Below are 15,971 nucleotides of genomic sequence, written 5' to 3'. Positions count from 1 at the left end.
GGTTTCTCTGAATTCCTGCTGGAACTGTTGATGAGAAGCACCAGTCTTGGATGACTAGCTTGTTTTGGCTGGTTTCCCTTTCAGTCCTGCTACTGCTGCAAACTGAGTATGAAGGAGGGAGACCCAGCCATCTATGCTGAAAGGGCCGGATACGATAAACTGTGGCACCCAGCTTGTTTCGTCTGCAGTACCTGCCATGAACTCCTGGTCGACATGATTTATTTCTGGAAGAATGGCAAGCTGTATTGTGGCAGACATTACTGTGACAGTGAGAAGCCCCGGTGTGCTGGCTGTGATGAGGTATGTTCCCTAGGGCCACCCACATGCAGGCTCCCTTTTGCATCTTCCTATGGTTCCCTCACCATGCTAACCAGGCCTCCCTTAGCGAGAAAGCAGAATGAATTAAGCCAGTATCGTGTGCTTTATTTACATCCAAAGAAGTTGAATGAAAAAAACATTTCAGTCATTCTGAATGCCCATGTTAATAGTGTTGACAAATGAAGACTGTCCAGATACCTGAAACATTAATTTGAACTAAACCAAGTAATCATCCAGGTTCAAGCTTTAGGTTATCTTCAGGCTTCAAACCCCCAAAAGTAGACTGATGTTCCTTGTGGATCTAAATCTGTTGTCTAAAGAACTAGCTTGGTCATTTGAAGCAAAAAGGAAAAAACATGATTGATCTTATTTTTATCCTCTTCCTAGCTGATATTCAGTAACGAGTATACCCAGGCAGAAAACCAAAACTGGCATCTGAAACACTTCTGCTGCTTCGACTGTGACAACATCCTAGCTGGGGAAATATACGTGATGGTCAATGACAAGCCTGTGTGCAAACCCTGTTATGTGAAGAACCACGCTGTGGTAAGAGACACCTTGGGATTCAGTAGCCTTGACCTGCTTTATTTAGGTCTCTTACAAAGGAGAAACAGAAAGTACTACTCTCAAATAGGAAACAGGTGAACTCTACCATAGGGCGTTAAAATCCAGGTAATTCAAAAACAGTACATGTGTTGACTAGGATGACCCACCTCAAGATTCTGTGTATGCAGTTTATAATATAAAGTGCTATTTGATAACCAAATCTCCACCAAAAAAATTCCTTAATGGGAGTAAGATTGATTGAGTCTCATCATACAGATCAGCTTTCACTTAAATTAAGGTTTTTAGAGACTGTTCATATGCCTTAGCTCTATTTGAATATTTATAAATTTCTGTTCATGTTACCAGATCACGCACTGTGGCTTTGTGTTTGCTACCTGGAGATTGTACAGTGCCCTTTCTTAAACCCTCACTGAATTAATATATATGTGAAACAAAATTTCAGAACAAAATTTGACTTGCATGTTTATTTGCATAAGCCAAGCATTCAAATATTTAATGTGAAAGTATATATATGTGTGTGTATACACACACAGAGATACACACATATATGTATATGTATAAAATCTACCATGCTTACACAGAGCTTCTGTTGCATGATGGCCCAGAGATAGATAAAGAGTTGACCATATATGGTAAAACTTATAATCCAGGAATATTAAAAGGATAGATGTTTACTTTATATGCAGGTAAATAAGTACTAAAGATCTCCCTGAACTATCAACTAGTGGAGACTCCTGGCTGAGGAATATAATGACATATTTATATAGTTCCAAAAGTATGTTATTATTAATATGAAAATAAGGTTAAGAAGTTTTGATGTCAGTGCCAATTTTCAGCGTTTACCCATTGCCCTCAGATATAATCTATCAGCTATCATTTTCTATCAACTCTGCCTCATCAGTGTATCGCAGGTTCTCACAGTTACAACTATTCCACTCCAGAGCTTTGTTTTTTGTCATTTTGATTATTATAGCGACCTCAAATTTGGCCTCCCCACTTCCATTCTTCTTGTTCAAAGCTACCTTCCATAATGATGGAAGGTAGTCTTTCTAAAATGAAAACTTGATCATTAAGCCTTTACTTAATAGATCGAGCCCCTTCTTGCCTATCCGGCCACTTTTACTAGTTGTTGTTCAGTCGAGTCCAGCTCTTTGTGATCCTGCGGACTGCAGCAGGCCAGGCTTCCCTACTAGTTATCTAACCCAAATCATACCATTTCCCAAGTTATCTTCATTTCATAGTTTATACTGTTCTTTGTCTTCTGCTAACACTCATTCCTTTGTCTGGTATAGCATCCTGTTCTGTTTTTATTTATTTATTTATTTTTGGCTGTGCCACGTAGCTTGTGGGATCTTAGTTCTCCGACCAGGCCCCTGGCAGTAAAATCACCAGGTCCTAAGCACTGGGTTGCCGGAGGAGCCCCTGCCTGTTTTACCTGATTATGCCTGCACACTCCTCCAGACTCAGTTTAAGCTTAACTTTTTCAGAACACCTTTCCCGATTCCCTACCCATGTTCCACCCCTTTCTCTCTGGCTAGGCAGGGTGTCTCTGTTCCCTTGGGCCTCTTTGTGTACTTACCCACATGTGTGATTGTCAATATCACTCCTCTGTCTCTTCCACCAGACTGTAAATAGCTGGCGCATAGAGCTTCCCTCTATTTCCATACCCTCAATGTCTGCACTTAGGAAATGTTTGAGTGACTGACTTGTGTTTTAACATTTCTCATTTTCTGTGAGGGTCAGCATGGACCCTCCTTATAACTGAGGATAAGATGTTGAATCACTATGCAGTCTAATAGATCATTTAGCTTAAAAAAAATGCTTCTTTGAATGTAGTTGCAACAGTTTCTCTACGGAAGAGGATTATCATAATAAGCATTCACTGTATGGTGTGTTACCTTGGCCTCAAGGAGTACAATGTAAACTCCATGAGGGCAGGGATTTTGTCTGCTTCTTTTCGGTTCTATTTTCAGCACTAGAACAACAGAGTAGGCACTCATATTTATAGAATAAAGCTTTTAGCAGATGAAGCTACTTTGTTATTAATACAAGCTTCTCTCCATTGTGTTGCAGTAGTTATTGGAGAGGAATAACTACAGAGAGAATGCAAGAGACCCGAAGTTATTTAGCTTTATAATATAGCATGATTTATTTTAGAAGGTGTACTTTCTCAGTAAGATACACTATTGCCATGTGCTTAATACTAAAATGAATATTCATCACCTGAACAAAACTTAGGTGATAGCCACATGCTAAAGGATATAAAAATTGGAAGATTGTCTAGTTCTGGGCATTGATCTGCTTAGATCTTTTAATTTTAAAAAGAAAAAAAAAAAGGAGTGAGAATATAAATTATTTTTAGACCTGAAGCTAAAACCTCAACTCAAAAAAGGACTTTTCTGAAGAAAAAATTAACCTGGAAGGAGGAAAGTGGGAAATACATTAGTTTGTCTCTGCATGGTCTCTGGAATTCCAGTGTCAAATGGCTACCCCAAGATTTCACATCTCTGAGATTTCACAGGACCCTCCTGCTAGAGAGCAAATGTCATCATCAACTTTTTAATTTTATAATGCATATACAAATAAATAAAAGAAGTAGGAGGAATTGAAGGAAATAATAACAGATTATTAGCAGTTTAATTAAGAATTCAGGATAATCAAATATCAAGCATAAAGTGGTGAATGAAGTCCATAAACTCCCTTACTGGTCCTGGAGTCTCCAGACCCTTAGTTGAGTCCTGGGTAGCTTTCAGATTTATGAAGAATTAGGGATAGGGATCTGGAGAAGGCAATGGCAACCCACTCCAGTATTCTTGCCTGGAAGATCTCATGGACGGAGGAGCTTGGTAGGCTGCAGTCCATGGGGTTGCAAAGAGGCGAACACCACTGAGCAACTTGCTCTCACTTTTCATCTTCATGCATTGGAGAAGGAAATGGCAACCCACTCCAGTGTTCTTGCCTGGAGAATCCCAGGGATGGGGGAGCCTGGTGGGCTGCTGTCTGTGGGGTCACAGAGAGTTGGACATGACTGAAGCAACTTAGCAGCAGCAGCAGGGATAGGGATCAGTAGTTTTACCTGGGGACATGTCAGATTTGGGGATGAATGGCAATCAAATTATTAATAAACCTAAATTTTCTGAAGCCCATAAACCCTACATTCTATGCTATTTCAGTTCAGTTCAGTCGCTCAGTCATGTCCGACTCTTTGCAACCCCATGAACTGCAGCACGCCAGGCCTCCCTGTCCATCACCAACTCCCAGAGTTCACTCAAACTCATGTCCATTGAGTCAGTGATGCCATCCAACCATCTCATCCTCTATTATCCCCTTCTCCTCCTGCCTTCAATCTTTCCCAGCATCAGGATCTTTTCAATTGAGTCAGCTCTTCGCATCAGGTGGCCAACGTATTGGAGTTTCAACTTCAACATCAGTCCTTCCAATGAACACCCAGGACTGATCTCCTTTAGGATGGACTGGTTGGATCTCCTTGCAGTCCAAGGGACTCTCAAGAGTCTTCTCCAACACCACAGTTCAAAAGCATCAGTACTTTGGCATTCAGCTTTCTTCACAGTCCAACTCTCACATCCATACATGACTACTGGAAAAACCATAGCCTTGACTAGACGGACTTTTGTTGGCAAAGTAATGTCTCTGCTTTTTTTTTTTTTACTTTTCTAAAGTTTTTAATTTATTTTTTATAGATTTCAGCTTCATTTAGTAGAGTCACAGAGTAAAATATTAGTAAATTTCATCATAATTTAAATGTTCAAAATGGCCTCCTTTTCTCTTATTGTTTTTTTGTTTGTTTTTTGTTTTTTTAATTTTTATTTTTACTTTATTTTACTTTACAATACTGTATTGGTTTTGCCATACATTGACATGAATCCACCACGGGTGTACATGAGTTCCCAAACATGAACCCCCCTCCCACCTCCCACCCCATACTGGCACAAAGACAGAAATATAGATCAATGGAACAAAACAGAAAGCCCAGAGATAAATCCACACACATATGGACACCTTATCTTTGACAAAGGAGGCAAGAATATACAATGGAGTAAAGACAATCTCTTTAACAAGTGGTGCTGGGAAAACTGGTCAACCACTTGTAAAAGAATGAAACTAGATCACTTTCTAACACCACACACAAAAATAAACTCAAAATGGATAAAAGATCTAAATGTAAGACCAGAAACTATAAAACTCTTAGAGGAGAACATAGGCAAAACACTCTCCGACATAAATCACAGCAGGATCCTCTATGATCCACCTCCCAGAATACTGGAAACAAAAGCAAAAATAAACAAGTGGGATCTAATTAAAATTAAAAGCTTCTGCACAAAAAAGGAAAATATAAGCAAGGTGAAAAGACAGCCTTCTGAATAGGAGAAAATAATAGCAAATGAAGCAACTGACAACTAATCTGCTTTTGAATATGCTCTCTAGGTTGGTGATAACTTTCCTTCCAAGGAGTAAGCATCTTTTAATTTCATGGCTGCAATCACCATCTGCAGTGATTTTGGAGCCCCCAAAAATAAAGTCAGACACTGTTTCCACTGTTTCCCCATCTATTTCCCATGAAATGATGGGACAGGATGCCATGATCTTCGTTTTCTGAATGTTGAGCTTTAAGCCAGCTCTTTCACTCTCCTCTTTCACTTTCATCAAGAAGCTTTTTAGTTCCTCTTCAATTTCTGCCATAAGGGTGGTATCCTCTGCATATCTGAGGTTATTGAGATTTCTCCTGGCAATCTTGATTCCAGCTTGTGCTTCTTCCAGCCCAGCGTTTCTCATGATGTACTCTGCATATAAGTTAAATAAGCAGGGTGACAATATACAGCCTTGATGTACTCCTTTTCCTGGTTGGAACCAGTCTGTTGTTCCATGTCCAGTTCTAACTGTTGCTTCCTGACCTGCATATAGGTTTCTCAAGAGGCAGGTCAGGTGGTCTGGTATTCCCATCTCTTTCAGAATTTTCTACAGTTTATTGTGATCCACACAGTCAAAGGCTTTGGCATAGTCAATAAAGCAGAAATAGATGTTTCTCTGGAACTCTCTTGCTTTTTCGATGATCCAGCGGATGTTGGCAATTTGATCTCTGGTTCCTCTGCCTTTTCTAAAACCAGCTTGAACATCTGGAAGTTCACAGTTCATGTACTGCTGAAGCCTGGCTTGGAGAATTTTGAGCATTACTTTACTAGCGTGTGAGATGAGTGCAGTTGTGCGGTAGTTTGAGCATTCTTTGGCATTGCCTTTCTTTGGAATTGGAATGGAAACTGACCTTTTCCAGTGCTGTGGCCACTGCTGAGTTTTCCAAATTTGCTGGCATATTGAGTGCAGCACTTTCACAGCATCATCTTTTAGAATTTGAAATAGCTCAACTGAAATTCCATCACCTCCACTAGCTTTGTTCATAGTGATGCTTCCTAAGGCCCACTTGACTTCACATTCCAGGAAATCTGGCTCTAATTGAGTGTGAGTGATCATACCATCATGATTATCTGGGTCATAAGATCTTTTTTGTACAGTTCTTCTGTGTATTTTTGCCACCTCTTCTTAATATCTTCTGCTTCTGCTAGGTCCATACCTTTTCTGTCCTTTATTGAAACCATCTTTGCAGGCTTCCCTGGTGGTTCAAATGGTAAAGCATCTGCCTACAATGTGGGAGACCCAGGTTTGATCCCTGGGTTGGGAAGATCCTCTGGAGAAGGAAATGGCAACCCACTCCAGTACTCTTGGCTGGAAAATCCCATGGACGGAGGAGCGTGGTAGGCTGTGTAGTCCATGGGGTCACAAAGAGTAGGACATGACTGAGCTACTTCACTTTCACTTTGCATGAAATGTTCCCTTGGTATCTCTGATTTTCTTGAAGAGATCTCTATTCTTTCCCATTCTCTTCTTTTCCTCTATTTCTTTGCATTGATCACTGAGGAAGGCTTTCTTATCTCTCCTTGCTATTCTTTGGAACTCTGCATTCAAATGGGTATATCTTCCCTTTTTGCCTTTGCTTTTTGCTTCTCTTCTTTTCACAGCTATTTGTACGGCCTCCTCAGACAGCCATTTTGCTTTTTTGCACTTCTTTTACTTGAGGATGGTCTTGATTCCTGTCTCCTGAACAGTGTCACGAATCTCCGTCCATAGTTCATCAGGCACTCTGTCTATCAGATCTAGTCTGTTAAATCTATTTCTCACTTCCACTGTATAGTCATAAGGGATTTAATTTAGGTCATACCTGAATGGTCTAGTGGTTTTCCCCACTTTATTCAATTTAAGTCTGAATTTGGCAATAAGGAGTTCATGATCTGAGCCACAGTCAGTTCCCAGTCTTGTTTTTGCTGACTGTATAGAGCTTCTTCTGGAGAAGGCAATGGCACCCTACTCCCGTACTCTTGCCTGGAAAATCCCATGGACAGAGGAGCCTGGTAGGCTGCAGTCCATGGGGTCGCTAGGAGTCGGACACAACTGAGCGACTTCACTTTCACTTTTCACTTTCATGCATTGGAGAAGGAAATGGCAACCCACTCCAGTGTTCTTGCCTGGAGAATCCCAGGGACTGGGGAGCCTGGTGGGCTGCCGTCTCTGGGGTCGCACAGAGTCAGACACAACTGAAGCGACTTAGCAGCAGAGCAGCAGCAGCATAGAGCTTCTTCATCTTTGGCTGCAAAGAATAGAATCCATTTGATTTCGGTGTTGACCATCTGGTGATGTCCATGTGTAGAGTCTTCTCTTGTGTTGTTGGAAGAGGGTGTTTGCTATGACCAGTGCATTCTCTTGGCAGAACTCTATTAACCTTTGCCCTGTTTCATTCTGTACTCCAAGGCCAAATTTGCCTGTTACTGCTATTTATATGTTAAATTTTTTTACCAAAACAGTTTCCTTAATTGTACATAGAACAGTAGTTATTACTTTTTAAAAATTGCAGTGAAAACATGAGTTTTGAAAGATTATAAAATGATCTAAAAATATTATTAAAGGGCTGAGATACAGAGGGTAGATCATGATCTAAAATCAGAGGAATAAAAAATTGAGTGTGAAAACAACAAAGGGCTACATTCTAAATGAATTACAAAGCTATAAAAATGAATTTATACAAAAGCAATTGCTTGTATGGTGCAGCTTCAGATTAGGAGTCATTGTAATCAAAACAGTCATTTTTGTTGTAGTCAGGATCAATCATGCAAAGATCTCCCCTACTTCTCAGGGAAGACTGGGTTGACATAAACTGTGAGATAAGGAGTTACAGTCTCTGTAATTAGAAACCTTGTAGTTATCTAAAAATATAGAAAGTATTACTATATTACAGGTCTGAAATGGATATCTATACCAAGGCCTCACACCACATGCTAAATCAGTTCACCCAGTGAGTGGCAGTCATACACCTGTGGCCCTCCTCAACCCATCCACCTTCATCACACAGAAATTCCTGACAATCACAGTAAGAGACCAAGAGTGCAGAAGATTAGCCACCTTTATGTAATGCTGGACAATCTTACTGGTTTCTTCATTTGTTATAAAATATTTAAAAGAAAAATATTAGGCAGTTTCAGTCATAACATATAAACAAGAAGGCATATGAACTATCTAATGTTTTACAGCTCTCAGTTGGGTAGTTTTGTCTTCTGCTGTAATAATGCCAGTTATTCATTTATTTTCTTGCTAAACATGTTCAGCTAAAGAAGAAAATTATGTGTGTTTGTGGGTGTGGATGTGTATCTCTCATGCTGCTGCTACTGCTAAGTCGCTTCAGTTGTGTCCGACTCTGTGCGACCCCATAGACGGCAGCCCACCAGGCTCCCCTGTCCCTGGGATTCTCCAGGCAAGAACACTGGAGTGGGTGGCCATTTCCTTCTCCAATGCATAAAAGTGAAAGTGAAGTCGCTCAGTCCTGTCCGACCCTCAGCGACCCCATGGACTGCAGCCCACCAGGCTCCTCCGCCCATGGGATTTTCGAGGCAGGAATACTGGAGTGGGGTGCCATTGCCTTCTCCGGTATATCTCATATTTATCTGTATATGACATACATATATACTGAATGGCATATGGAATATAAGTGCTAATATTCCATGATATTTGATTTTACATAAATTATGACATGACAGAAGAGATATTTTTAGTGCACACTAATTATTCTCAAACACTATCAGTATTTTTGATTGAGTCCTGAATTACTTTGCACATAGTTTTCACTTGTGTGTGCTAAGTCACTTCAGTCGCCTTCTCCAGATTTTAACTTACCGCTGTCTAGAATTTAGTAGTGTTAATCACCTCACGTGTCATAGGTAAGACTGGTAAAATTATCACTTCAGAGCTTTAGTGAATGAGGAAGAAATCTTTTTGAAAAAGACTTTTTTAGAGCAGTGTTAGCTTTATAACAAAGTTAAGAGGGAAATACAGAGATGTTCCCGTATAGTCCCTACTCCCACACATGCATTGTCTTGTGCATCATCAGCATCACTCGCTAGAGTGCCACATTTTTAAACAAGGGTGAATCTACATGGACATATCCTAATCACCCAAAGTCCACAGTTTAGCTTAGAGTTCACTCTTGACGTTGTGTATTCTCTGGTTTGGACAAATGGCATATATCCATCATTGTAATATCATGCAGAATATTTTTACTGGCCTATAAGCCCTCTGTGCTCTGCCTGTTCATCTCTTCATCCTGCCTGTCTCCTACTCCATACCCCTAGCAACCAATGATCTTTTTTTTCTCCCCAGTTTTGCCTTTGCTAGAATGTCATATAAGGAACCATACAGCGTATAGCTTTTCCAGATTAGCTTCTTTCACTTAGTAATGTGCATTTAAGTTTCCTCCATGGCTTGATAGCTCATGTCTTTTTAGCTCTGAGTAGTATGAATGTGGAGACTTCCCTGGTGGCTCAGACGGTGAAAGCATCTGCCTACAATGCAGGAGACCCGGGTTCAATCCCTGGGTTGGGAAGATCCCCTGGAGAAGGAAATGGCAACCCACTCCAGTATTCTTGCCTGGAGAATCCCATGGACAGAGGAGCCTGGCAGGCTACAGTTCATGGGGTCGCAAAGAGTCGGACATGACTGAGCGACTTCACTTGAGTATGAATATATTAGTTTCTTTATCCATTTACCCACTGATGGACATCCTGGTTGCTTCCAGATTTTGGCAATTACAATTAAAGCATCATGTGCAGGTTTCTTTGTGGACATAAGTTTTCAAGTCATTTAGATAAATACCAAAGAACATGACTGCTGGAGTATATAATTAAAGTATGCTTAGTTTTATTATAAGAAACTGCCAACTGTCTTTCCCATGAGTTGAAACATTTTGCATTCCCACCAGCAGTGAGTAAGAGTTTCTCTTGTTCTTGCCAGCATTTGTGATATAGGAAAAATCATAAAACTTAAAAAAAATATAACTGCTGATATACAATCTAATAGATACACTGGAACCGAACACACTGCTTTGGAACTTCAAGACTTTCTGGCTTGCACGCCTATGGCTTATCTTAGAAGCATCAAGTGCTGTTTGGACTTCACCTGTTATTTCCCACATGCTCCGCATATAACTATGGAGGTTAACTAAAAGGTCATTCTCAGTTGTGTATCTTTGAGGTTGTCATTCTTGGTTTATTTTGCCGTCTAAAGAAATGCACTGTTTGTTCTAATGTGAAAATGTTACCATCACAGTTTGATCTCTCATCCTCTTCTCTTCTTTGTATAACTGCCTTAACAGGTATGTCAAGGATGCCACAATGCTATTGATCCTGAAGTGCAGCGGGTGACCTATAACAACTTTAGCTGGCACGCATCCACAGAGTGCTTTCTGTGCTCCTGCTGCAGCAAGTGTCTCATTGGGCAGAAGTTCATGCCCGTAGAAGGGATGGTTTTCTGCTCGGTGGAGTGTAAGAAGATGATGTCTTAAGAGGAGAGCACCAAGCAATATCGAGCCCTAGCTATCCAGAGTGGTCTGCATTTCTACTGTAAAATGCAATTTGGAAAAATAAAAGGAAAAAAAAAGAAACTATAAAGGAAACCAGGAAATTTTGTTCAGTATCTTTCTTTGATGTTTTTCCTAACCAAATTTTTGCATCTCAATTTTTAAAACCTGCTTTAAGCATTTAATTTTTAAAATGGTAAAGAGTTTTACCTTTCTTTGGCTTTCCAGATGTAAAATCTTTTGAGTTGGAAGCTTGAGTTTAATGTCTTCATATTCCTACCTTCTTTGTGCCAAACACAGTATATATGAAACACTTAAAAGTTAGTGTTTGAATGGAAAGATGAGCATTTCATGTTCTATATTCTTTTTCCCTTCTTGTATAAAAATGAAAAGGAAATTAAACTTGCCCTAATGCCAAGGCTGTACGTTTATTGCCTCATCTTATTCGCTGAATTTTATAGTGATACACAGTGAATTCTTTTGACAGAGAAAATAGAAATGCAGCATAGTATAAAGAACCATTATCATTTTAATGTCTATGCATTTGCTATTTCCTAACTTAGGCAGAGATGGCTTTACTGCATATGTCTATTTTTTTTTAATCTGCTCTACCTCTCAATATTCTCTTTGTAAGCTGATGATCTCCATTTGTGGCCTTGAATATTTTATTGTCACGTGTGGCTTCCACACTTTTTACTTCTATAGATGATTTTTGGCAAGCCACTCATTTATATTTTCAATCCAAAGAACATGAATACTTTTTTGTATCCAAGAAGCTATAACTCGTACTCTTTGCACTTGGCTGTGTGGTTTGAATAGACTTTTTGCACGGTTTCCATTCTTTTCTAATGGATACTGTCCTATGATATGATGCCTGTTTGTGAATATATAACAAATGTCTTCTTTGCCTGTATACTTCCTTCCTTAGGTATTTCTAATGTTTATTTTTCCTTTTCTACTTCCATACAAAGCTATGCACTATGAAAATTAAATGGAATGAATATGTATTATTATTCAAAATAAAGTCTCTTTCACTTTAATAATTATAACTATTTCTTGTATCTTTTTCGTTTGAGAGCCAAAAAGTCCTTCTGCAATTAAGTATTTGTTACAGCAGGGGGCAGTGTTTCCAAGGATAAAAAATAACCTGACAAATAAGGGCTACTTCCTGACAAAACAAAACAGAAACTAGACTTTTCATTATGCTGAAGGGCTAAGTTTTATGAAACTTCATAATAAGTGAAAGCATTTAAATAGTTGGTTTTCAAGTCACGCATGAGTTTTTTCTTTCAGAAAAAAGAAAGTGTCATTTTAATTGAAGTCGGGAAAGCTACGTTCTTTTCAGGTAAGTCTAACAAGTATTAACTCTTATACTCAAATTGCAACTCTGGATTTCTATGAATTTTTTCAGAGCAGCCTATTGTGAAAAAGGAAGCAAACGTGGAATAGTTGTAGCTTTGTTCTTCCTAATATTAGCAGGTTATGAGGTGGTGTGTTTTTTTTTCCCCTCAGTCTAAAGTATTTGTCACAGTAGAAGTAGCACTTTTCTCTGACACATACCCAGGATAATTTGATTATTTTTGAGCTCATATTTGTTTGGCTAATAGTGTTTCTCCTAAATTCTATACCCCACACCCCCACCCATCCCAATTCCACACTCACTAACATACCAGCATTCCACATCTCTTCCCTCTCTGCATTATGCTTTCCTTAGCCATGAAGAAGTGAGTTGAACACGTCGCCTTATCCAAGAAGTAAGCTAATCCTACATATAATTTTGAATGCTAATGTCACAGATATCCATCATTGTCTATAAGTATCACTTTATGCTTTCTCTAGTTTACCTTTGTCTCAAATGGCAAAAGATATATTTCCATTGCATTTTTTCTGTGAACTTTAACAGCTTAATTTTCCCAAACATGGCTAAGTGAGAATAAACTGAAACAGTTTCTCTGCTGTTAACAGAACTACTCTTCACAGGTCTGCCTGCGCAGCCTCTCCTCTCCTGGAGCTGAGATTGAAGCAGGCTGTTTTGGAGATGGAGAAGCTCAAGAAATTTGGTTAAATCCATCTCTCGCTACCTGAGATACTGATTGCATGATTTCCTGGAAGAAGAAACTACTTTGCCTGAGGAATACAGAATCTTTGTTTTGATTCATTACCCTGACTTAGTTTTACTTTGGCCTTGTAATACAATAGAATGAACTGTAATGAAATGTAATGCAAGAGAATGTGCACCATTTTCATTGTTTATCACTTTTTTTTTTTTAAAGGGTTTTCAAATACTTTGCCCTTTAAGCACTTAACAAGAGAGTAAGATGGTTACTAGATTTATAAGATTTTCTTTTCCTCTAGCACTTAGGATATGGTCACCCCACTTTATATAGTCATCACTTTATATTCTGCATTGACTTCAATTCTAAATAATGGCTTACTTGATACAGGTGCCAGCGTTAAATCCTTCCCTTGCAATGGGGAAAAGATAAGAAAGTAATATTTCTATCTGAATGTGTACATTTTTTCCTTCAAAAATAGATATGAAGAATAACCTTTTGGCCTACTTAACTTCCTATGGGGTCAATAAATGGAAATTTCTATCATCCAAATCCCATTTAAGTTATATTTTTCAAATATATAGCTTATCCCTTTTTTGTACTCAGTATAGCAGGCATTTGACTAACATGTCTGTGTATTGATAATTAGCAGTTGAGAGACCCTTAGCCTGAGAGGGACTAGATAGGAGGAACAGGATACTGGAATATGAACCACACAATAAAGGTACCACAGACAGTAAGAAAATAAATGCCTTTCCCCTCTTATTCACCTGTTCAGCAGTGAGTACTTGAGAACAGCAATGTTAGATGCAGAAAGAGAAGGGAGATATTTCTTTCCTGAGACCCATGAAGTTCGAAAGAAGATTTTGACACATCAGTTGGTGGAGTATATTGAAGTAATATATTTAGCATCCTTATTGGAAGAATCAGACATATTAGAATGACTAATCATGAACTCATCCACAGAATTTGCATATCCTATTCATCTTTTAAGGGCTTCCCAGGTGGCTCAGTGGTAAAGAATCCTCCTACCAATGCGGGAGATGCAAGTTTGATCCCTGGGTTGAGAAGATTCCCTGGAGTAGGAAATGACAACCCACTCCCATAATCTTGCCTGGAGAATCCCATGGACAGAGGAGCCTGGCGGGCTGCAGTCCAGATTGTTTCCAAGGGTTGGACACGACTGAGCACACATGTATTCATCTCTAAACAGAAGGATTTTGCTCTTAACTTTTGAATACAGTTGTAATTTTAAGAAATCAGTGCATTTTTGTTATCCAGTCCCTTTAAGAAATACAAGTTGCTCAAGAAACTAGTCATCATACTTTACAGTATAGTGTCTTTTTTATTTAATTTTTTTTTTTTTTAATGAGGGGCTGAAGGTTGTTTTTCCTTTAATCAACTCTAGCTGAAGCTTCTGTGACTCTGAAGTCTTCAAGCACAGATTTCCAAATCTGACTTTGAAGTATTTCAGCCCAATTTCACCAAAGTCAAGAGATTCATTACTGACTCATTCTTAAGGAATTTTCAACACGCAGTGTTTAAGCTCATCCAACTTCACCATGGTTACCAGAGAGACACCACAGCCCAAGATGAGCATTAAGCCTTTGTCTTAAGATGCCCTGGCACATCTGAACTTGTCTTCTGGCTGTTCACTTAATTCCTCAGAAAACTTATGACTCTATCAGTGCCTCCATAAAATAGCACTTTACCACACATTCTTGTTAGATATGTCCTGCCCTGCCCTGACTTCTCCCAATTTGAGTGCTCAGTGAGAACTCTTAACATTGAACTAGATATTCATATACATGAAAGGACTCACTGGGGTACATGGGTGTGTTTTGAGCAAACAACCTAAAACACATTCTTGCTTGATTAATGAGATTTTTTTTCATATATTTACTAGATGTTTAAATAGCTTTAACTAAGTATTTTGCCTCTTCATGGGCTAACAACATGTCACTGTAGCTTCTATTTAATCTGATAATGTATTTTGAAACCCTCAAGACATCATTAACCTTTCATATTGTTTTGAATGCCATTTTATGCTGACATTTTTAAAGGAGACTATTGATTTTTCTTCAGTGATACTTTTCCCCAGGATATCTTGACCTTCAAACAATAACACAAACAACTTGTACCCAAGTATCTTTACTAGAGCCAGCCATTGAATGCAGAAACATTTGAATTGACATTCCCAAGTAGTGACTAACTTTGAAAGCATCATGGCATAGTTCAAAGGAGGGCTGGGGTTAGGAGTCTAGAGACCTGGCTAAGTCCCACTGATCCTCTCTCTCACAGTTACAGTGAATAGAACAGAGGAAAGATTGTTGGATTTGAGGAGTCTAGGAAATAACAGGCCTGAGTGTGGGTTGGACATCTACAAATATATTGAAGTCACCAAGAATGGCAACTTCAAAATTGGGAAAGGAGTACGTCAAGGCTGTATATTGTCACTCTCTTTTTTTAACTTACATGCAGAGTACATCATGTGAAATGCCAGGCTGGATGAATTACAAGCTGGAATCAAGATCGCTGGGAGAGAGAACAAACTCAGACATGGAAATGATATCACCCTAATAGCAGAAAATGAAGAGGAACTAAACAGCCTCTTGATAGGGTGAAAGAGGAAAGTGAAAAAGCTGGCTTAAAACAACATTCAAAAAACATTTGAATGGCATCTGGTCCCATCACTTCATGGCAAATAGATGGGGGAAAAGTAGAAACAGTGGCAGGTTTTATTTTCTTGGGCTCTAAAGTCACTGTGGATGGTGGCTGCAGCTATGAAATTAAAAGACACTTGCTCCTTGGAAGAAAAGCAATGATAAACCTAGAGAGCATAGTAAAAAGCAGAGCCATCACTTTGCTGACAAAGGTCCACATACTTAAAGGTATGGGCTTCCCCTGGTGGCTCAGTGGTAAAAATCTGCCTGCAATGCAAGGGTAGCAGGAGATGCAGGTTCAGTCCCTGGGTTGGGAAGATGGTGGAGGAGGAAATGGCAACCCATTCCAGTATTCTTGCCTGGAGAATCCCGTGGACAGAGGAGCCTGGCAGTCCATAGGGTTGCAAAGAGTCAGACACAACTGAAGCGACTTAGCATGGTTTTTCCAGTAGTCAT

General features: G+C 39.3%; 1 protein-coding gene across 1 annotated transcript in view; it reads left to right on the top strand.

Annotated features, from left to right (window-relative positions):
• TES (testin LIM domain protein) overlaps window positions 1-11,069 on the top strand; it is a 63,342-nt gene extending 52,273 nt beyond the window's left edge. The window contains exons 5-7 of the mRNA XM_052638623.1: window positions 85-300; window positions 706-864; window positions 10,595-11,069. Coding sequence (XP_052494583.1) covers window positions 85-300; window positions 706-864; window positions 10,595-10,783 — 564 coding nt within the window. The 3' untranslated portion in view covers window positions 10,784-11,069. The remainder of the gene's footprint in view (window positions 1-84; window positions 301-705; window positions 865-10,594) is intronic.
• Window positions 11,070-15,971: the final 4,902 nt, after the last annotated feature.

Source organism: Budorcas taxicolor, chromosome 4 (assembly GCF_023091745.1).
Source record: "Budorcas taxicolor isolate Tak-1 chromosome 4, Takin1.1, whole genome shotgun sequence".
NCBI lineage: Eukaryota > Metazoa > Chordata > Mammalia > Artiodactyla > Bovidae > Budorcas > Budorcas taxicolor.
This window is presented reverse-complemented; position numbering and strand designations above follow the sequence as displayed.